At 38.2% G+C, this 23,817-nt stretch overlaps 1 protein-coding gene across 5 annotated transcripts; it reads right to left on the reverse strand.

Moving 5' to 3' along the window:
* Window positions 1–405: 405 nt before the first annotated feature.
* Window positions 406–17,587, reverse strand: LOC109014125 (sec1 family domain-containing protein MIP3-like). Of its 5 annotated transcripts, XM_035692072.1 has the most exons (9): window positions 17,280–17,587; window positions 16,853–16,888; window positions 16,304–16,501; window positions 13,174–13,317; window positions 6,064–6,213; window positions 3,139–3,642; window positions 1,108–2,658; window positions 960–1,028; window positions 406–668 (listed from the first exon to the last, which is right to left on the reverse strand). In XM_035692072.1, exons 3-9 carry the CDS (start codon window positions 16,349–16,351, stop codon window positions 540–542), a joined length of 2,595 nt encoding a protein of 864 aa, XP_035547965.1. In that variant the 5' UTR covers window positions 16,352–16,501; window positions 16,853–16,888; window positions 17,280–17,587; the 3' UTR covers window positions 406–539. The 5 variants fall into 5 exon arrangements, with proteins under 5 accessions (XP_035547965.1, XP_018852004.2, XP_035547966.1 ...); XM_018996459.2 differs by lacking the exon at window positions 16,853–16,888 and having other exon boundaries at window positions 17,455–17,587; XM_035692073.1 differs by lacking the exon at window positions 16,853–16,888.
* Window positions 17,588–23,817: the final 6,230 nt, after the last annotated feature.

Below are 23,817 nucleotides of genomic sequence, written 5' to 3' on the forward strand. Positions count from 1 at the left end.
CTTTTTCTTTTTAATGCATGACTTGGAAACATGTAACATGTACTTAAGATAAAAACATTTTATCATTCCAATAACAATTGCAATTATATCCATGCAATTTTTTGAAACAATTAAAAATAATACTATTTTATTTTTTCATTTAGAAAAAAAGTATTATTATTATTATTATTATTATTATTATGTAACGAGTATTATGATTTCAACAAAGTGAATTCTAAACATTTGATTTGTTATGTGTTTAATAATTTTACATGTTCCGTTTCCTTCATTTTTTTTTCAAGTATAATTATAATCATTTATAAAATTTAATGCATAGATTTATGACTATCTTTACTTTTATCATACTGGTTCTAATTGATATATATCTTAAAATTCATATTTACCATATCAAAAATACAGTAGCACTTTCAATAGGAATTATATATATATATATAGATTTAAATGGCTGGAAACTTCGACAAACAGCACATGAACTGTTAGCAACCAACATTTAAGATTCATTCTATTCATCTTTCTCTATCTTTTACAGACTTAAGGAATCAAAAGTAACTCGAGTCCCCCAATAGCAAATCAAGCATGTCATCGGGAGATAGATAAGTAGTTCCGCAAATAATCAATTCGATGTCAGGTCTTCCAGCTTCAGATAAAGCCTCCTGAACTTCGCGTACCTTGAGACACAAAACAGAGAACAACTTAATGTTTCTTCGGAAAGGTATCCAGGTGCCATGTTTTTCATATTGAAGACGAAGAATCGTTCTAAAATAGACTAAACTACTTTTGAAGGACAAAGACCAACAGCCTAACACAACTCTGCCAGTCCGGATAACACTCATTTAGGAAAGAAAAGGGACATCATTTTTAGTTGGCATCCTTATTCAAACGCTCAAAAATAGAAATAGAGCATATCATGTTAGGAAAGGCAGAAGAAAACTAATCTAAAGTATTAAAGAATTTCAAACCTCGAGACCATTGATGCCTCCGATAACAAAAACAAGAATGATGCTTTGGTCAGCAAGACTAGGTTTTGCCTGCAGAATTGAAAAGGCAATGTGAGCTTATTTTGACAATTGTAGCAAGACTCAGAATCATGGTAATGGTAAACATTACCTGCCCAAGGCCAAATCTTCCAAAACCACTTTTGAAAAGTCGCCCGACAGTAGAGGAATGGTATTCCAACCCAGGTACATCATACTTGCCCAAAGCCCTGGTTAGAAGCTTATAAAGTAATCCTTTATTTGTATAGGGATCTCCAATGAAACTACTTTCTGAAGTAAATGCCCCATCTCTCAATGGTAAGTTCCTTGTCTTCAAGCTCGATAACTTGTGAAGGAACCTGAAAAGGTTATCTACCCTATCATGCAACTCCAACTTCAGCTGCATATCACCGTACACTTGCTCTTTGTCATTATTGTTATCAGTTTCTTCATCACCCCAGCTACCCCATTGATCATCATCAAAATCATCAATTTGTAATTGATTTGAAGAGACTTGTCTGGTTTCCTCAAATCTCATCCTGCTCAGGTTGGCTTCAAGGTCTTCTGCTAGACCATGGAGAAACTTTAGTTTTGCTATTGATGGGTTTTCAAGAATAGCATCCACGATAGCCTCTTTCAGTAGATGCTCCTCTTGCCAAGAAAAAGGCCCGTCCAACCCAGAGGTGGGGAAATTTTCACCAGCTAATATATAACCAGTAACAATAAGAAGCAAAGCATCCTGAAAAGAAAGTACCCCTTGTGATGCCTTCGTTTTTCCATCCTTCTGTTGATGTGATCCAACCAAAGCACTCTTATTGACAATATCTCCAATTTGAGCTGCGAGACTCTGGGTTGTGTCTCCAGCACTTGCACTCAATATGTTTTCAGCAGTGATAAATGCATCCCATCTGACACAATGTGATTCATCAAGGGCAACTAATGCAGCTGCCGCTAACTGAATAATTCCTTTATTCCTCAGCAAAGATGGTTGGCTTCTAGCTAGTGCTTTAATCATAGGTTGCAACTCTGATACTGCAAAGCCAGGATGACTTTTCATATTCACATTTATATTTTCCCGACGAACTGTTTCTTGGAGCCATTTCTTTACAAGTATGGCCCCATCCTTGGTTCTTCTATCTAGTATAGCTTGCAAATATGGTGTTCCACGGAAATTTTCGGTGGAGACAAAGGATCCACTAAATAGCTCAACTTCAGAGTTAAGGGACCCTTTATTGTTAACTTTTTTGCTTAGATTAGTTAAATCTACAATTTGAGAGGCAGAGTTACTAGAATCCCATGTGCATAGAAAAGCTTCAATGCTTTCCAAAAGCCGAAGATTATCTGTCATGCAATCTTCTTCTCTTAAAATCTCTTGAAGTGGTATCTGAACATCAAGAGGAGCACGCTGCAGATTAGAAGGACCATGCTTGAGTTGGGTTTGCGAGCCTTTCACTTGATTAGAGGATGTTGTTCTTTCCCTACGGGGCAAAGATGAAAACATGCGGTCAACCAGTGAGTCCCCATGGCAGCAAGGGGTTAGAAGATCAAGTGTGCGGTCAACTATTAACAGCCCCGCTGATCGTCTACGGCGGCCAACATCATAAAGACTTGACATGTCCATCAATATCTTCCCGACAGTTCTGGACAGATCACCAAGGGAAAATATTTCCATCTTCAAGTCCATCTACAAGATTAAGAAAAAGAGACCATGGTCATGAAGACAACCTAACAAATTACAAAAGGGGAACACTCACCTGTCAAGTCCTCGAAGGACTGATGACATGCTTTCAATTGGGAGACATCTTACATGTTCTCACGAGAATTATTTCTACTCTTCCTCAATGAAGTTATATCAACGAAAATGACAGTAAGCATATTTGGTAACTAGGTAGATGCCACTCATGCACCATAGGGGATTGAACCTGTGATCCTATCCTTCATCCCCACTTTTTGTGGCAAGGAGAAGCCATTTTATCCAAAGACCAATTAAAAAGGAAAGATAACATTTTGTTTTTTTTATAAGAAAAAGGAAAGATAACATTGGTACAAGTACTTGGGATATTTCAATTCCTTGATATGGCATGTTCTAGAGTTCTATCTATTTGTGTCCCATTGTTTTTAACATTTACAATTATCCTTTAAGGGCATGCAAAGAACTTAATACCTTGGCAGCCAGATGATAAAGAAAATGTGCTGTAAGAGTTGCCCCAGGAGGAACATCATCACCATCAGAAAGCAATCCAGTACTTAAGGGAGGCAATCCTGGACTAAGGGAATCCTTGTGTTCAGCTGACAAGTACGCTTCAGCAATTGATCCTTTGGAAGGAAAAACAAAAACCCTTGGTGAAAAAGGACACAAGATCATGGGGAAGTGATGCACAGAAACAACCAATTTTTGCCCTATATCTTCGGGGTGACCTATTTTATCGTATATATCACTTCCAGTTAAACTAGATTCAAGGTGAGGAATGTCCCCTTCACTGGAGGTTTGTTGCGACCATCCTTCATCTTGAAAGGTTGAAATTTCCCTTAAGTTGTTATCTTTAGGCAGTGTAGACTTTGTCTTGGATTTCTTAACAAGTTCCTCATAATCTTGGACAAGCAAGGATTCGTATTCATGATATGCATCTGGTCCCAGGGGCGAATCAGGATATGAAGAGTGAGCCATCTGCATTTTGGAAGCTTTCAATAAGATTCGGTGGCAACATCCAAAATAGATGACCAGAAATGACCTCTCAATTGCCACAAAAGTGATATTGTATTTCTTTTTCAAGCCATTAGTCCTTCCAAAATAATTGTCGGGTTGCACATATGACATAAGGAACGATTCTGTGTCTGTCAACAGTTTTTTATTTTTATCTTTTGATTGGCACTGGGTGTCCAGGAACAGCGTCCCGACTAATTCTAGGGGTACATAGGCCCTCTGCAAGGAGTTGCTCGCAAATGCACCTCATGTAATTCAAGGGGAAAATACCCCAGTTCGATGGCCCCTAGAGATTATTTGCACCTAAGGAGATTTGAACCTTAGACCTAGGGGGAGCATACCCCCAAGCCCAAGGCCTTTACCACTTGAACCAACCCCTAGGGGTTTGTGTCTGTCTACAGTTGATCAGCTCAAAACGTAGAAAGATTTACAATATTAAATGACACCATTATTACCAGAAATACAAGCATTTACTAATCTCATGATTTACCATCCATAACAAATATGAATTTTGAAGTAGGAGCTTTGCTCCTGTTAAGCCATGCCATCCATTCTTTTGCTAAATGACCATAATTTGGTCACATAAATGTAAGATAATTTAGAAAGCCATGTCAATAGACAATTTGAAATTTCAAAGGTCTGAAGAATGAGTAATTGAAGAATTGAGGAATGCAATGTAGCCTTGTAATTGAAGAATGAGTAATTGAAGAATTCTTAATGAGTAATTTAGAAGGCCATGTCACATAACTTTGTATTTTTCCATCTACTTTATTGCATTGAGTAATTGAGGACTGCTATGTAGCTCCACACTCAAATTATAAACACAATTAACAAATAGAAAAAAATAAAATTAATAATTTTTTTTCTAATTCATTGCATGGGTGCACGACTAGTAATAATAGAAATAAGGGACTATAGCTCTTGACTTTAAAAAAAAGAAGAAAAAAATAAGGGACTATCATCTGGTGCATTGGAAAAGTCAAGAAGTTCCCAGCAAGTGCATGGGTTTGAGACCTGAAATCATATGCAAAAGTGCTTCAGGGTGGACCATAGCCAGGAACAAATTAATGTGACACCAACACTAGATAATAACCTTCTCAAATATGAAGTAATTGTTTGTTCAAGATAAAAGTACATGGTGTGTGGATATGGCATACAGTATTTGGACTTTATGATTCATTTTCAGACAAAGAAAGTTAGAATCATGTAGCTTTAAGTTGTTTACGTTTTGGAAGGGTTTTTTCAGTTTTTTTTATTTTTTATTTTTTGGGAGGGGGGGAGAAGACATTTGGCAAACTTCATATGCAAAGAGATGTAACATAAAAACCTACAGGATCAACCCCGTGAGGTCATTCTATGTGGCATGTTAATTGGAAGAGGAGATGCTACTTTGTCCAATTACATCTTATCTTAGATATAGAGGCAGCTACGGGCACTGGTGCTGACTTAACAGTAGGAGGTGCTATTTGCTTTGCCAATAACAGATTAATTCTTTGCTTTTGATGTTTCCCATCTGAGGCATCATTTAGAAAGGGTTCCATATGCATAATCTCAGAGACGGAAGTAACAATCTCCAGCATATTTCATTTCATGGGCAAACACAGGAATTTCATGGGCAAACACAAGCAAAACTACTCAAGCTTAAAACATTTGAGAAGGAGCTACTTTTCCCCTTTCTACTACTATTCTCCTCGTAGGTCTTTCAAAAACAAAGAAGAAGAAACTTGTACTTTCAGTTCTTGTATGGCTGTCAAGAAACAACAAGTTAAATAATAATATTTTTTTATTATAGTAATATTATTTTTGTAAATCATTAACTGGGACTTCTATTTAGATTCAATCGTATTAAAGATCATTTTCAGGTTATATAACAATGACCGCCATGACTCGCATTGATAACTAACTCAATAATGTATTTTGGGCCAGGTAGGTTTTCCAAAATTAAATGTGCAACTGTATAGTTTTCTTGTCATAAACCCATAAGAATCGTTTTAAAGCAAAATGATTTGTAAAGGATTTTCAAAATCCAAAATAAATGTTTTGTTTTACTTTTATGGGTATATGGGCCAAGTGGAGAACGAGACTTCTATTTATTCTCGTGATGAAATCATTTAGTTTAAGTTTCAATTAACTTTTGATCAAATCAATGAATTGGTAAAAAATAGAGCCTGGAGACATAATTTCACATGATTTTCAATGTTAAAATAAGTATGACCAACTCATTTTGTTCACTAGCAAATACTTATAAAATTTATTTTACAAGTATAATCAAAGTTACAAACAATATACAGCAAAATAAGCGGAGGAAATGAACAAAATGTTAAAGGGAGAAAACAATAATAAAATCTATAAATCAAAGCCAAAAGCAATAATCAGAAGAAGCACCTCTGAGATAGGTGTAAATATAGTACAACGGTGAACACCTTCATGACTAGTTAGGCAACGTAAAATGTACCGATGCGCATCACTTAGTAGACGGGATGTGATGACCGCTATTTTGCTCACATTATCAGACTTCAAGTTCCAATCAACCACCTTGGGACAGAAGCAAATAGAAAGTTTATGAAAAGTAACTGAAATTTTATTCAAGTTCAAAACAGAGGTGAAAATACAAGTGTACAGGAAGTATAAAAGATAGACCTAAATATTAAAAGGAAAAAGAAAATCAAAATCCAGAAAAGAAGGAATAGTATCACAAATTCAAGTGTCCACCCAAGATAGAGGTTTTTAAGAAAGAAATTTAAGCTCTCCACTGATTCCTCAACTTCAAAAACTTCAATTATTTCTCTCCCATAAACATCACATCAAGCAAAACGGTCAGATGATCGCCAGGTTCTCCATTGCTTCTTCACACACAAAACCAATTAATCATCGATGCATATCTCTTCCTTAAATGATCCAAAGTGAGAATCTTTGATTGAGGAGTTGTCCAGACAAAAATGCCACTCTGTGTGGATACTTAGTCCTCCCAAAGCTCTTCCAAAGGAGAATAACTTTTAGCATTTTATTTTGGTGGGCTATAAGCCCAAATAATATTCGAGTTGGAGTTTAATTTCTTGTACATTTAAACCTAGGTTTCTATTGTATTAGCAGCTTTTGATGAATTAATAATATAGCGGCTGTTTGCCGTCTTCCCCGTGCTTCTCTCTTCTTCTTCTCAACCTCTTCTTCTTCTTTTCTCTCTCTTCCTCTGTTGCTTAAAAATTTCTTCTAAATTTTGAGTTGTCCAGCATCACAATATAGGGACATAAGTTGTCCGCCATAGACACTTTGAACGGGCAATTCTGAATAATTCTGGAAAATTATCCTTAGAAGACCTGTCTCCACATGCCAAAAACGAGTTTCTGAACACCATCCACCCCATAAACTGTGGCACCCCCCGCACCTGGTTGTCTGTTAGTCAAGGAGACGTGGTGCCCGGGATGCAAGCCAAACGAATACATCCCTTGTGCTCATGGGACTCTTGTGTGCTCATATGCCAAACACACTTGTCGAAATCATCGCAATGGAATTAGTAAAGGGTATTAGTTGGAGACTAACACTAGTAGTACCAATTTTATCACTCATCCATTGGTAAAAATATCCAGAAGTCACTGTTCCTTCATCCCAAATATAATTACATACCAACATTTGTTCTCTGTCCAAATCATAATATAAAACACCATACATTGTTCGTCGCCTAAGTATAATAAACGTCCTAAAATTTACAAAGGATTATAAACTTAATGGGGACAAGCCCCTATGGCTATTCCTCAGGTTGAGCACTTCTTGCTCGAGGTAACATTCCTAAGCTACATCTGCATCAAAGTCTATGATTCTGGGAAGTGAAACCGTAGCGGAACTACCACGATGAGATTTCAATGAAACCTCAATAAGTTAAAACCCAAAACTGCACTAACAATGAAAAACAATGGCGATAAATATGAATGTACAAATTTTATATAAATAAAGGCTGAAACCACATATAGCATAAGTAAGGCAATGAATCACCCTCTGAGTAAAGCACATATATCATGAATCACCACACACATCGCCGAGTACAAAACATCACTCCACCCATTCGACACGGGGAATCTCTCTACCCGACCAACACTTGGAACACTCCCACTAAAACAATAAGGGAGAATCATTCCACCCATTCAACATAGGGAATCTCTCTACCCGGTCAACAAGTGAAACACTTCCACCAAAACACTATAGGGACCACTCCACCCTTTGGACATGGGGAATCTCTCCACCCAATCAACATGTGAATACTTCCATGAAAACAATACTAGATCGTTCCACCTAATCAACCAAGGGACTCTCTCTACCCTTGTTATCATGTGGAACAATACGGAAACGCCCCGCCCAGATCAGCAGGGGAAATCCCTCTACCCGATTGAAACATGTGGCAGTGCACCGCCAGGAATGGTACAGGGAATCACTCAACCCGATCCCTGAAATCGCATCATCAAAGTAGACAATAACCATAATGAGAAAGCATACACTTTCAGAGAGAAAGGGGGTGGGAAGTAGAATATCAAATCCTGAACAATCACAGAGACATTTACCCCCACATTACTAGCATAGTCGTAGGAATGAATCTTCCCCATCTAGCTCGAATATTTTTCCACAACCCCACACCATATGTCCCCCTAACTTTCTTAGAACACCATCCCCCCCAGATACTCCCATATTTAGAGTCTATGACTTCTCTCCACAAACTCTCCTCCACAACCAGTACAACCCTCAAATATTACATATAATCTATGTCCGGCTCACAAAAAAGTAGTGTCATCAGCAAAGAGAATGTGGGATATATTAACACCACCCACTGAAAATCCAGCAAGGAAACCTCCATTAACAGCCACTCCCAACATGCGACTCAATGCTTCTATAACTATGACAAACAATAAAGGGGATAGGGAATTCCCTTGTCTTAATCCCCTAGAGTTGTTAAAAAAGCCTTCCAGCGCACCATTCACCAAAATCGAATAGCAGACAGTAGATATACAATGCCAAATACAAGAAATCCATCTTTCCCCAAAACCACATCTCCCAAGTAAATAGCACAAAAATTCCAAATTAACATGATCATAAGCCTTCTCCACGTCTAGCTTGCACTGGAGTCTACCCTCCTTCATTCTACAATCTAAGCATTCATTGGCAATCAAAACCGAATCCAATATTTGCCTCCCATTCACAAAAGCATTTTGGGATTTTGAAATAATACTACTCATGACCGCACTCATGCGATTAGCAAGAACCTTGGAGATAATATTATACACTCCATTAATGAGACTAATAGGCCTAAAATCTTTCACCTCCACTGCCCCAACTTTCCTAGGGATAAGAGCAATAAAAGACGTATTAATGCTTTTTTCAAATTTACCAAAGAGTTCTTGAAAACCCTGCATAATATCCTCCCCAACCATATCCCAACAATCATGGTAGAAGGCCATAGAGAATCCATCTGGACCTGGGACTTTATCTTTAGCCATCCCATGAATCGCCTGAAGAACCTCATCTGCTTCAAAAGATCGATAGTCTCAAAATCAAACTTGAATGATCGATAGTCTCAAAAGGCATGCCATCAAGTTTGGGTCTCCAAAGGAATTTTTCAGAATGGAGATCTTTGTAGAAGTTAACAATATGGTTCTTAACGTTATCAAGATCAAAACAGATATGTCCATCAACCTGGAGCATCTCGATTGCATTATTCCTATGATGAGAGTTAGCCACCCGATGGAAAAATATAGTACAACAGTCCCCTTCTTTCAACCAAAGGGCACATGACTTTTGTCTCCACGAGATTTCTTCCATTAGTAGCACCTTTTCCTGCAAAAGTTCTCAGAAAAAGGAGTGCTTATCTCCCTTTCCTCCCAACCCTTTAATTCCTCCATAAGAGGCCATCTTTTACCATCAATATGGCCAAAGACTTCTACATTCCACCTCTTCAAGTCTCTCTTCAATGCTTTCCATTTCCCGGCCAATCTGAAACTTGGTGAACCCTCTAAAGGATACAAGGACCACCACACCCTGATTTTCAGCCACATATTTTTGAACTTGAAGTATCTTTGACCTTCATGAATGCCTCCAAAATCCAGTAAAATAGGGAAGTGATCCGAACACACTATCCAATCTCTTCTGCAACAAGGTGGAGTAATGAGCCTCCCATGAAGGAAACACCAAAACTCTGTCCAAACGAGACCAAGCCCGATTATTAGACCAAGTGTGCATGCCACCAACAAGTGGTAGATCCACCAAATCTATATCAAAGATAAATTTAGAAAACTCATTCATCGCAAGGCTATGCTAGATTTCGCCCGATCTTTCACTAGGAAACCGAGTAATATTAAAGTCATCTACAATACACCAAGGTAAGTTCCACCAACAGCCGAAACCCGCAAGCTTCTCCCATAAAACCTTTCTATGTCTATCCACATTAGGTCCATACACACCAACGAAAGCCCAACAAAAGCCATCCACCACATCTTTAAACAAACAAGCCACATATAGTTTTCAACACACTACTTAATAGACTCAACCACCAGCGAATCCCACATGATAAGAATACCCCCGGACGTTCCCTCAAAAGCAAGATACACCCATCTCACATATGGACAGCCCATATACTAGTTCCAGTGACATAAGAGATTTCTAACCCGAAGACACTTATTGGGATCAATGAGACCCCAATTCTTCCAAGAAAGGATTCTAGGCTTCATGGTAAGAAACAACCTTCCCCTTATATCTTCCTTTTATGGCGCTCCCCTCCCGTCCACCGTCCATCCAAATTAATCGAACAAGTGAGACGCTTCCCGCTTTTTCCTAGAAGCAGATTTAGGGGATTGAAATCGACCCACCTCAATAATGACGAGTAATGCCCTGAACCACTCCTCAAACCCTTCACAAGAAATCCCTGTTTCCCCACACAATCTTGTATATCCTTCACTTTCTGAGTCACCCAATCTGATGGTGAACCTCCCATTACAAGCAGCGGAGACAGTGTACATAGTGGCTTTGGATCCAACTCAACTTCCTTATATACCATCTAGGGAGTGGAGTATGCATCCTCTGACTCTGACGTAGAGTCAAACGGCATTGACTTCTCCTCACCGAACCCCATACCTTTCTCTGTCCCTACCACCATACCTTGAGCTAACTGGAGATGCCTAGAGCCCTTCGCCAGAGTAAAAGCCCCCTGAGACTCTTCCCTACTACCCATCGGCACTGTCTGTGTGTAATGAGCTAATTGGAGGTGCCCAAAACCCTTCACCGAAGTAAAATCCATTTGAGACACTTCCCTGCCACCCATCAGCACTATCTATGTCTACTGAGCTAACTGGAGAAGCCCAGAGCCCTTCACTAGAGTAAAAGCCACCTAAGACTCATCGCCACCACCCATCGACGTTGTTTGTGTATGGTCCCATAGATCCAACGTCTGACAGCGAGGAAACGTTGAAATCCATAACTGGGTTGGCTTTCGCCAACTCTGCCGCTATTGTGTTCGTCGTCTGGGCCACCGTTGAGGGTTCCTCAACTATACTCAAGTCAATCGGCACCTTCTCTGATGAGGTTGACTGCCTCCCGCCAGTAGAAGGCCCGACATCTCCCCCCTCTCTGATTTTCCACATGGGCTAGGTTCCAACTCCAGCCTTACCTCTGTTTTGCCCCTTTACCTGAAGCCCAATGGACCGGCCCATTTGGCTTGTAACTGACCTAGCCACCCTCAGCTGCCCAACTAATTCTTTAGAGCCCGATGCCTTAAATAAATTGCCAATCCACTTACCTCATGGCCGAAGCCCATCTTATATTCCTCCTCAACGCACTGTATCATAGCCTCCACCTTCTCTGTTAATGTCAACAGCTATGATTTCATTTCCAGCAAAGCACTGCGCACGTCCTCCTTTGCCAGACCCACGACGAGCCTACCATCTCCACTGTTCCACTGTGTGCATGTTGTGCTAGAGGTATGAGTAGCCTTTCCAACCCTATTTTGCTCTCTAGAATGTATCGGCATCGTCTTCTGCAATAGAGCCTCCCTATACGACTGCTTTTGTGGGTGGTTCACCACCACCAATGGCCTCTGAGTAACCCCTCCTCTGTTGAGAATCGCATTCCCTCCCTCTTTAACCACCTCCCACAATGCATTTGTCATTCTCCTCCAACCCTTACCTCTCGACTCTTCAGGTATAAAAATGAAACTGCGTCTGCCGCCACCACCGTACTCTACTAGAGCCATGTAGCGGCCACGAGCATTTGAACACCTCTGTGCAATGAAACTTCTGGTCTCCTCCCTTGAGGTGGTGTACAGATCCTTTTTATCACCCTTCAAGCAATCCTCCAGTGTTCTGACGTCCCATGCTTACATTATTAAGTGTAATGTACAAAGAGAAAACAATATAGCACCTACAATAATGAACCATTGCACCATGGCCATCCCCAGCCTCATCTCTTTCACCACCCTCCTACTCCTCTCAATAATGAACAAGGAGTTTCCATCCTTCAACAAGTCGAACACTTTTTTGATTCTATCACTGGGTGTTTTTTTTTTTTTTTTTTGATACGTAAAAGATACTATCACTGGGTGTTTCAGACACCCCATATTACATTACTCACACTTAAGACTGTGAAAACCCAACAAACCTCATCGGAAAAACAATATTGTACAGAGAGAAAACAATATAGCACCTACAAATTCCTAACACGGAATTTATTTAAAAGCATTCGTGATACCTTCTTTTAGAAAAAGCCTGAAAAAATGCTAATGAGCCCAAGTCTCTATGTCCAGTCAATGCTTTCATAACTCAAAAATGTTAGATTCCTTGAATGATCTATTCAACTAACTAGCCTCCTTTTCATCAACAGAATCAAATAAAACACTGTCAATATTAGGCCTCCACTTGAACAACTAAGTATATAAGCTCTTATAAAACTACAAAATACGCTTTTGAATTTTGAAACAAATAGAAGAAACCACACAATTAACAGGCAAGAACTCAATGGAGTTATTCTTGTTATCTGAATTAGTCATGCTAAGGAAAAATGTTGTACACTTTCCCTCCAACCACAAAGTCCTCAATTTTGTCCCCAACTAATCCCCTCCATGACAGTAGTCCTTTCCAACTCTAGAAATTACAATATGCTTGATAGGGGCAATATATTTGTAGTCTATAAGATGATTTGTAGGCAATAAATCTTGTTATCCATGAGATGATCAAATAGCATGGATTGGCCCATAAATTTATTAATGTCTATATGGCTGGATGTTGGAAGAGATAGGCGTAAATGTATAAGCACAAACATGTATTGACAAACATAAACACAAACACAACATCACAAACACATTCTTTTTCATGAAGTAGGCTCAGCTCACATACAGAAGTATTCAAATCTGCTTTTTTTTTTTTTTGACAAGTGAAAAAAAAAGTAAAGCATTGGAACTTATTCAGGACAAGTTGAAAGAAGCAATAAAATAATTTTAAGAAACACAGGACACAATTAACTTACCACATCAAGAGAACACAGGTTCTCCAAACTACAAACAGCACAAACTCCAAGGTCGAGCAACACAGGAAATGCCCCAATAAGTTGGAAACTTTCTGTAGAACCAGCATCAAGGTAAAGAGTGGCACCTTCAATGTGCTCTGATATCTAAAGACAAGATCAATTACTCAATTAATCAGCAGAGTAATGGACTTTTATAATCACATGCCCAGTTAATACATAACCTACAAATTTTCTTAGTGACAAATTTGTGTAGCACAAGTTGCAGAACTGTACCCTGATGGCTAAAAAATTCATATCATAGAAACCCCTTTAACTCAAGAAAGTTTAAAATGAAAAAAAAAAAAAAATAGAGAGAGAGAGAAGAAAGAAAAGGATCCTCTAATCCACTCATGAAGAATTGATTAGGGAGATAAACAGAGTAGAGCATAGGGGCGTGCAAACACTGTTAAATTTGAATTCATTCAAATTTATGTTTCCACTCCATTCTCATATAAGTTGGAGTTTTAGGGATTTAGAATTGGGGTCGGAGTTCAAATTCTGAAATAAACTGGAGCTGGAGTATAGTCCAACAGGACTTCGCAGGCTCAACTTTGACTCAGACTTTTATTTTATAATAAATAAAATTTACTTGATATATTTAGATTGCGCCATTCTAAACCAGACCAGTAGCAATTAGCAGTCTAATGGTCTTGCCACTTTTAGGCCTTTAGACCATTCACAAACAGCTCATTAGCATTAATAAACTATTCACTACTATTCACAAATCATCTGAGATCATCTCAACATCCAAACGTTACCTTAGGGCATGCTCGGGGAATGAGATGAGATGAAAATTTTATGAATAGTAAGATAATTTGTGAATAGAAGTGAGATAGTTTGAGATAGTTCCTCCAAATCTAGTGTTTGAAATGTCTCAAATATGCTTTTATTTCTTTTCATTTTCTTTTTTTTTTTGAAAAGAAAAACAAAACTAAAACGATATCGTTTTACTTGATTTATGTTCATCACATTCTAGAACCCTAGCATCATTCATTACGTTGTTCTGCACTCCTCTCTCTCTCTCTCTCTCTCTCTCATCAGGCCACCACACATGACCTACCCTTCATTTCTTCGCACCATCTCATTTCTCTCTCTCTCTCATATTCGGTTTCATTATATTGAGAACTGGATCTCCTTTTTTTTTGCCTGTGTAAAATTGTGAAAATGGTGAAGTCTCAATAGCTTGCTCTGGGCCTCGCTCCAGCACTCGTTCCTGTGGCTTGCTTCAGTCTTAGGTCTTCATCTCAGTGATTCATTCCCATGCCTTTCGTTGCAATTTGAAAATGAATTGGTAGAAGGGTTTTATGGTGCTAACGGTAAGATCTATGCTTGTATTTAGAATCTTTGATCCCTTGTTGTTAGCTGTTGGTGTATTTGTGAGACAGATCTGTGAATTTGTAGTTGTCTTTCTATTGTACTTGGGGAAAAATGCGGGATTTGTTGAGAAGTTTTGGGTGCATTTTGGTAGTCCTTGGATTCGTTCTAGTGTGGAAAACGTATTTTTTTAATTAGAATTTTTCTATTTCCTCCTTTGGATTTTGAGAAAGTGCAAGAAAATGAAAAAATAAAAATCCAACTCCAAACAGTAACTTTGACTCTACCCTGACACCGAGCATGTGGAGCAAAGCCAGAGTTATCTCCAACTCAAAGCCAAAGTCATTTCTGAACTCTGACTACGATCCGAGTGGGAGCTACTCTGTTAAAGTAGGAGCCCAGGCCAACAAAGCATCCAGCTTTTGTTTATAGTTCATGATAAAGGAGGGATCCAATCCAAGGGCTATTGATTTTATGTCTAATATGAAACGTAAAGATTTGCACACTATAAACTAAAGAAAGCTGATGGTTTGCCATCCAAAGATACAGCCAAGATTCTACACAATAGAAACTCAATACTGAATGAAGGCCTCAGCTAGAAAACTCAAATCCAAACTCAATGCTCTAAGATCACACTCCTAGTTCCTCGGTGGGCAGAAAATATTAGGCTATTTATGAGGCAGCACACCTAGACTTATATAATTATTTTCTTCTGACGGACTAGACCAGCCAAGGCTGGTTTCTCAGTTCCAGCAGCAGTACCAGAGCTTACTGCATCAAAATGCTTCTTCAACCAGTTACCATACAACACATTATTGATTCCACTTCTTGAACTGACTAGCGTAACATATACACCTATTCATCTAGAAACTACAATATCAATTCATTATGTTCAAACTCACAATACAAGTTGATACACACAAATTCTTAATTAGGGGCTTAGATTTATTATGATTATTATTGTAATTGGGTATTATTATTATTCTTTCCTACGTGAGACTAATTGACTGAGATCGTCTGCCCCATTCATGCCGCCATGGTGATTCCTTAATCTGGAAGTAGCCTAACTTGTAACCGAGTTACGCACCAAAACCCTCATATATATATATATATACACTCTTTTTCCCACAATATTCCCACCATCAAACCAACAATACTCCTGCAGCCAGAAACCTCTCCCACATGAAATCTATTTTTTTTTTTCACAACAAAACCCGAGAAACGACTCCCTCAACAAAGCCACTGTAGCCTCCCTTCTCCAACCAAGACCCCCACCTCACCGAGGACAGCCAGAAATCACCCAGAGTTCACCGCCAAGAAAGTTGGAACACTTCTTAGTAGCCACAGAAACCGCCGACCCAAATACCTGAGTTCAGACGCACGACCTTCTCTCTTGGTAAGCCCACATCAACCACCCTCTCCCTCTGCTTCCTCGTTTCTCGGTTTAGCACCAGCAAAATAGTTCTCTCTCTCTCTCTCTCTCTCTCTCTCAGAACTTCACCACCACACAAAGAAGGTCATAGAGCCACCATGATTCTAGGTCCAGCCACCGTGGCTGTCACCTTGCCCTTCTCTCTCGGTGAGTGTCACACAGTCTCTCCCTCTCTCACGCACCTATCTGTTTCTCGGTGAGTCATATACAACTCATGTTATGATACAATTAATATTTTATGTCGTGTCAACTAATTATAAATGAATAGATAAGCAACAAACTCTTAGAAAGCATAGCTTTTAGACAAGGGGAAACTCAACATTCATATAAGAAAATATCACATACCTGGTGAATGGAATCAAGGCAAGATTTGCTCACATCAACCAAAGCCATCTTTGAAGCTACTAGACTTCAGTAAAAGACGAAAAGAAAAACTCAGAACAAATAATCTCTCAGATCATTTAATGAGAATTTCAATCTTTGCAAGTCGCTGGACCAATTCATCAGCATGCCCACAAATACATCTTTCAACTAATGAGAAACCTACACATTTAACCATTGATTTTAAAAAAAATCAAACTTATGCAATGAAAATAGAAGAGGTAATATTCAATCAATTTTATATCTTCAAGGACATTCAAAAAATCAAAATTTGTTCGCATCAATTGTTTTTGCTTATCCAGAGATCAGTTAAAGTGGCACTTGGACATTTCCCAAAATATATCTAAGAAGCCAAAATTTGAAGCAAAGACAACTATATTGCTAATATTGAAAATTCAGTTAATAAAAGTATAGCCATACTAAATGGGAATTTAATAGAAATATATGAACTAATTGAGCCAAATGATTCGCTATTTTCACAGGCATCACAAATTCCACAACTGAAAAACTTACAAGAAGGCATAATTCTCCGTTTGGTCGCTAAGAAAGCTGAAAAAAAGGGAGAGAGGGAGAGAGAGTAAAGATTATGTAATGTCTAGAACAAAGAATATGTAAAGTCCTATTAGCCCCATCGGGAAAATTTTTAATTTTTGCTCTTTTAGTTCCAGAAAAATCGGGTATTTTTAACGTTCAAAACAATCGGATGGTATATATGATATAGAGCCGTCAATCACACACCATTGTCTCGTCTTCGTTGAATGATAGAAAAAAGCAGCAAAGAAAACATAAAAACGTCTTCAAAATTGAAATCCTAGATTATAAAATTTTGTGGTGAAGTTGTAAAAGGGTTTGTTGTGATTCAATTCACATTAAATGTAGAAGAGTTGAGGGAAATAACAGAAACGTAAGGGAAATTGAATAAAGAAATAAGCAACAAAACCTGAAACAGCGAGGGGTAGTATATGTTTGACCTCCGAAAGCACGATAGAGAGAGGAGGGTTGGGGGGTGGAGAGGGATTGGGGGTAATGTCTAGGTTTTGAGTGACATTTTCAGCTCGGTGCAAGTTAGCATTCGCAGCAACGGCATAGCGCAATGCTAAGGTTAATCAACATACCCATCTCAGTTATTCCTGCCGGCGAGGAGGGCTCCAACGTCGGGGACTGTAAATTCCGGCGATGACGACAGGGATTGAGACCGGCGACAACTGCAAACAGCAAAAATAAATTGCGTTATGAACCCAATTAAATTGGGCCGGAGCGTCCAAATTAGTTTTTACTTTTATTGCATTTGAGTTGTTAAATTGTTTAGTGGTCCGTGGGCTTAGTTAGTGGAGTAGAAAATTAGTCCAGGACCTCACTTTGGTTAGAGTCTATTAGAGATGTTGGCATGTTGTATCCGAGTATATGTATTGGGGAGTCTTTGTGAGAAGGGGATCTTGAATCTGAAAAATTGCATAAACGGTTTGTTATTTCATTTGGGAGGAATTGGAGATCTCGAATATCCCAAGGCGTAGTCATTTTCACCTTCTTCCGTGTTGTGATTATCTTTCTTATTTCATCAAACATCTTGTGTGCATTTAGTTTATTCATCATAACAACTATCTTCCATTTTCATACAATTTTCTTATTACAACAAAGTGAATAATAGTTAGGTTCATTACAATTGGTATATAGAGACACCGATCTTGCCATGGAGTTGAGTTTTGAAGAACTTCAAGAATGTTTTTAGAATTATCACTGTGCACAATATGATGATTTCTTTAGAGATCCTGGCCAAATGGTGCTTATAATGAAGTCTTCGAAAGGTAAAAACCTAAAAATTTTAGTTGATTCTTCCTTCACTATTTACTTTGTGAAGGTCAATATCGATTATGCTTATGGAAGAAACATCTATCCGTTGGAGCAACAAGTGAGACACAAAGGAGTTCTTTTAGAAGATGATGTTATGTTGTTAGGAACATTAATATTTGACGATGGCTATATTTTTCTTGAGATGACGAGCAAAGAAAATGGATTAGAGAAATTCAAAGAAGGGATAGAAAACTCGATGGACTCAACCGAAGAAACACAAAAAGCGCTAGGGCATGATGAAAGTGGAGCAAAGGATGAAGAACAGATCTGCAGACCAAGCTATTCGAGAGGTTCCACGCTAGAAGCTTCCTCTCGGTCTCTACTCAAGGTTGATCTTGAGCTTCCTCCCAATCTTCCGTGTCTTGCTTCTAAAGCCAATAGTTTCTTTGCATATGGGGCTTATGTTCGCCCAGGGTTGTCATCGAATGGGATTGACACTACTGCCATCATGAAGACCGAGAGCACCGAAGCCATAATGGTAGATGAAATTCTTCCTCTTGTTCTACTGCCCGAGTATGGAGGTGCAAGGGTACAAGGAACGACTACAAGGGTCCTACGAACCCTTACATTAAAAATTGATGGGATCAAAACTCAGACTGTAGATTGCAGGGGTCCTCTCTCGAATGGATTTGATTTACAATATGTGATCATAAAAAACAAAGCTCGTGAAGTTGCAAATGGATGGACTTCTTGTTATCGATTTCCCTCTCCATATTTTGTCTGATGTCAAGCTCGCTGAAATGGAACCTTTGATCGGGGATGGAGCAAAGAGCCAAATCACCAAGATGAACCTCATCAACAACGAGAAGGTTGGACCTCTTCTGGTTTGGCAACCTCCATGGAAATTCTCTATGGACTCGAATGAAAACTTCAGAGAATCACTTTCAAGAGAAAGTGAATTTTCAAAAGACGAATTAGTTATGGAAGAGAGCAACGGAGATAAAGCAGAAAATTCTGGTATTTTATTTCTTGGAGATTTTATTTCTATAGAAAGTAGGAGTAGAATGTTTGGTTTGCCATAGAAAAGAGCAACTCAAAAAAGAAGGAAATTTTGAGAGAATATAAAAATAGCAGAAATAGAGGTGATGCTAGAGAGTTGTTTGAGAAAATGCCTCATAGATATGTGGGGTCTTTGAATGCTATAGTTTTAAGGGCACCCAAGTTGTTTGTTGAATGGCCACTTAAGGGTGTTTTTGCACCCTTTAATAGAGGACGAAAAAGTATTCATGGTATGGGTCTGCATGAATTTTTTAGATGGATTGAGAAGATTGAATCTATTCATGGGTTGGTATATAAGGATATTTGTGACTCTACATTTGGGTGGAGGAACATTGATAAAGAAGGCAACGTGGGTGAGTTTGCTGAAAAAGGTATGGGGAAGAAATTTTTTGCTCACTATATGTTTGACATATTGCCACTTAAAGTGGTGTTTAAGCCCCTTGATAGAGGAAGAAAAAGAAATCTTGTGGATTGTACTACGGGAGTTGTGGTCTTTGCTATAACTTTGACTAAGAGAGTATTGTGGCTGGCTAAAATTAGTGATGATGGTCACTTAAAAAAGTTGGAGTTAGATTGGGTTACCTTGGGTGAGGAACCTATTCTTTGTGATAATGCTCCACCAGAACTAGTACTTCAGGTGTTCTATATTCGTGGTGCTTGTTGTGCTACTACATTGTTCATACCCTCCTTTCATAACTACTGGATTTGGTTTTTTCTTGGCCTAAGAATGACCAATTATGTAACACCCGCTTAATTAACCATCGATTAATCCTTAAGTACTCTAGATTAGATTTTTAATTATGGCTTAATCACTTTCATTAAGGTTGATAGCGGGATTAGTATTGATGTTAGTAATTAGTGTTAATGAGCTAAAGATTAGAGAGGCAAGCCCATTAGTAATTTTGGTTAGGCTTTTTAGGACCCAAGTGCATTTATGGGCCTAGCCCAAGAAAACCTTGAACTAAGCCCTTAGGAAATCAAAACTAGTTTTGGCCCAAGTATAGGAAGGCATAAGACCTTTGGTGTAGATTGGACCTTCGGCCCTTTTCAAACCCATATGGCCTAAAGCCATGTTTGGACTCATTTCACCATTCAAAGACCAAAGGCCCAATACTCTATATCATTGGTTTTCTTAAGAACAAATCACACTCAAAGTACCAAAATTAAGTTTTGAAAATTGGCTAAGGCCATTAACCATCATGTTTGAGGTTAGTGCACTTTAAACCATGCTTTAAAGCTTAATCATGCTTAATCTTTTCTTAAATTTTTTAATTCAAATTTTCTTGAATTAATACTCCCTTAAACCATTATTAGACCATGTTAATACCCTAGCTAAACCATCTCACATGTCATTAAGAAAAATGACATAACAAGCCTAAACCATGCTTCACTCGGTTTTGTGCATTGCCCTTTGTAATGCTTGGACTGTTTAGCCCTTGAGCCCAACATTTTTATAGTTTGTCCTCAAGGGTAATATGGTCCTTAAACACCTAATGAGACCCTTCCAAACTCAGTTTGAGCCTTGGACGAAATTGGTTGCATCAACCAACTCAAAGAACCAAACCGGGTGCACCTTGGTCTAGTTTATGTAGGAACATTTTGGATTGAATTTGAACCAGCCTCCTGCTATGGTTTGCACCACCACCCCATGCCACCTCCTTCTCCACCCAATCACCAAGACGTTCCATGGCCATCATGAAGGAATTTGACTCATTTTTTCTACCCAAAAACCTCCAAAACTGAACTGATTTTCTACCACCACAAAACCACCTTTATCCATCGGTTTTCAAGGGTGGTTTGAGAGATCTTCTGCCACCCAAATGATGCCCCACAACCTGAAATCATCTACAGGACCCTTGCAGCTAATGTGAAGAGACAATTATGGTGGTTCAGGACACTATTTCATTCTGCACAAGTGACCTAAGCTCATGAGAGCAAATCTGAAAATTTTCCAGATTTGTGCACCTCCCACTTCACCCAATCACTAAGCACCCAAGCCAATGCCCCTCACCCCTTGGCCACCTATAAATACTTTCCTCCCCTTCTCATTTCACTCACACCACAGCTACAAGCATCCTCTTGAGCCTTGAGAGCATTTCTCCCCCTTAGAGATCAAAAAAGTGCAACCCGAGTGAGTTTTGGTAAGTTCTTGAGTGCTCTTGTATAAGACAGTCTAGAGTACTTGGAAGGCCACAAAATTTGTAATTTTTCTTTCTTTGGATCTTAGCTAACATGTCAAGCTTTTTCTCCAAGTATTGGTACAAAATTTGGGTTGATTTTTGAGAAGGTTTTGATGCCTAATACAAAACTGAGTCAATTAAAGGAAGGTTTGAATGATTGAATGTTTTTAATTGGAAATTTAGCTATGGCATGTCCTAAGCATAATTTGATATGATTTATCATTATTCTAACATGATTATGGAAGGTTAAACTTGTGGTTAAAAGCATGCCATGATAGGTTTTAAATCTATCTTGTTTTGATCATCAAGCATAAATCGGTTTTAAGCATATTGGTGATTAAGGATTTTTTAGTTTTGATTAAGTGTTAGGATGAATTTGATTACTCAAGGACTAGACTTCATAATGTTTCTAAAGATGTTAGTGATCATTAGTGATCAAAGAAAATCTCATATGCATGCATTCATAGGAATCAATAGTTGAAAATACACACAGACATCAACTCAGATGCATGCCACGGGTTGAGACTAATTGGACAAGTTTCACTTTGAATTTTGAAAATACAAGGGCATACATGGTTTTATAATGCCAAAAATATGAAGTCCATGAAATTTGGTTAAATTTGGAGTTCGCTTACAATTAGTGAAAATTTAGGGTCTAAATGACAATTTTTGAAAGTCTATGAATATTTGTAAATACCCAATTTTTGAAGCCTTTGATTTTGAACCTATCCATAAGAGTATTAACCTTAACTTAGTTTACACATGATTTACGCAACTACGACGCTAATTTCAAATTTTTCCAGAAGTTTGTAAGTTGTCCTCTAACTTACACCTTGATAGATTATTTATGAATTTATTGATAAATGTTTTATTCATATTTCAATTATCATTTTGAGTATAAAATATCATGTTATATGATACATTGAGTGCATACTTACATGACATGTGAGATTTTCACAATTTTTAGCATATTGCATATAAATGTCATTTTCACATAAAAACTTGTTACATATGCACATGTCATGAAATACATTTTTCAAGCATAGCATAAAAATAATTTTTGTCACAACCCCAAAGGCTAGGATGTGGAATTATCCTAGTGAAATTCATATGTCCACTCTAGAGTGTTTAATAATTGAGTGGTTAATAATGGAGTGGTAACCTCCGGGTTGACGAAGAACAGTCGGCAGGTTTCGAATGGGTTCTTTTTAAAGAACGCAGGAGCGAAGTCAACATGTTATGACACCTAAAGTTGGTGGGTGTACACGTTATGATTTTTATGATGTTATGTTATATTGCCAATGCATTGAGAACGAATCTATAGATAACATAATTTCAACGTAAGCTATATACTATGGTCACCGACAGGTACTCATAGTGTATACGGGGAATTGTGATATTACCACAAGTTATATTATTAATTAAGATAATGATGTAAGTCTATGATGATGAATGTTTATGATGAAATTTTTATGAAGAAGTAATGTCTTTCAAAAAATGATGACGAAATTACTTACTGAGTAAAAACCTGTGTCTCCATATTTTTAAAAAATATTGAGGAATCTGAATGAGAGACATGCATACTAATTTTCTGCATCTCATGCATTGCATATTTATCATTTTTCAGGATTGATTTATCTTTGTGTCAGTTAATTGTTTAACTTACTAAAATTTCAAGTAAATCTCACCCTTTTATGAGACTACACTCGGAATGATAGAAGTTCTGTCAGGGATCGACCAGGACAAGATTGATGGAGTACTGGATTCACATAATTGAGGAGGAGTTGTTTCTGGAGAGGAAGCTGGACTTAGTTTTGATATTCATAGCTCAAGTCCTTTATACTTTAGATCGTATATAAGTCTATGCTACTTTAATATTTTGAACATGATTAGATCTAATGAAGTTGAGATGTTTTAGTTATTCTGGCATATTTTTCATCTTAACCTTCGGCTACGATTATTGCATACTACTAGTTGTGTACTAGGATGCATTGCATATTAACTGTCCTGAATGGGAGTATGTAACCTTGTATTGCATGTCCCGACGCTCTAAGTCTTCGTTCTATCCCAAGCAGTAATTGGGGGTGTCACAACTTATATTGCCTTGTACTTGACCATAGTGAGCCAATGTATTCATGGTTGTACGAAATTTGCACTCAACATGTTTGATAAAATGCGTAGGTGCATTTTTTGTGTTGGGAGGGGAACGTAGAAGGGACCTATGAAAATTGGGGTTTTGTTTACCTTAAGAGAATTCGTGGATGATGCTGGTGGAATTCTACCTGCAATTAATCATTCGCCTTGGGATGGTTTAACACTTGCAAATTTTGTCATGTCATTTTTCCTCTTTATTGTTGGTATCTCACTTGCACTTACCTACAAGAACTTGTCATGCAGAGCTGTTGCAACTAGAAAAGCAAGACTATGGGCTCTAAAGATGGCTTCTTA

The sequence above is a fragment of the Juglans regia genome, chromosome 1, assembly GCF_001411555.2.
Source record: "Juglans regia cultivar Chandler chromosome 1, Walnut 2.0, whole genome shotgun sequence".
Classification (NCBI taxonomy): Eukaryota; Viridiplantae; Streptophyta; class Magnoliopsida; order Fagales; family Juglandaceae; genus Juglans; species Juglans regia.

What these genes read in the sequence shown, in the direction of transcription:
- LOC109014125 (XM_018996459.2), bottom strand. Translation starts at nt 16,351, where the DNA reads ATGGCTTTGGTTGATGTGAGCAAATCTTGCCTTGATTCCATTCACCAG. An exon ending in TATTTACACCTATCTCAGAG is followed by an intron (nt 3,643 to 6,063) that starts GTGCTTCTTCTG and finishes TCCAAAATGCAG; the next exon opens with ATGGCTCACTCTTCATATCC. An exon ending in TTTATCATCTGGCTGCCAAG is followed by an intron (nt 2,659 to 3,138) that starts GTATTAAGTTCT and finishes TTAATCTTGTAG; the next exon opens with ATGGACTTGAAGATGGAAAT.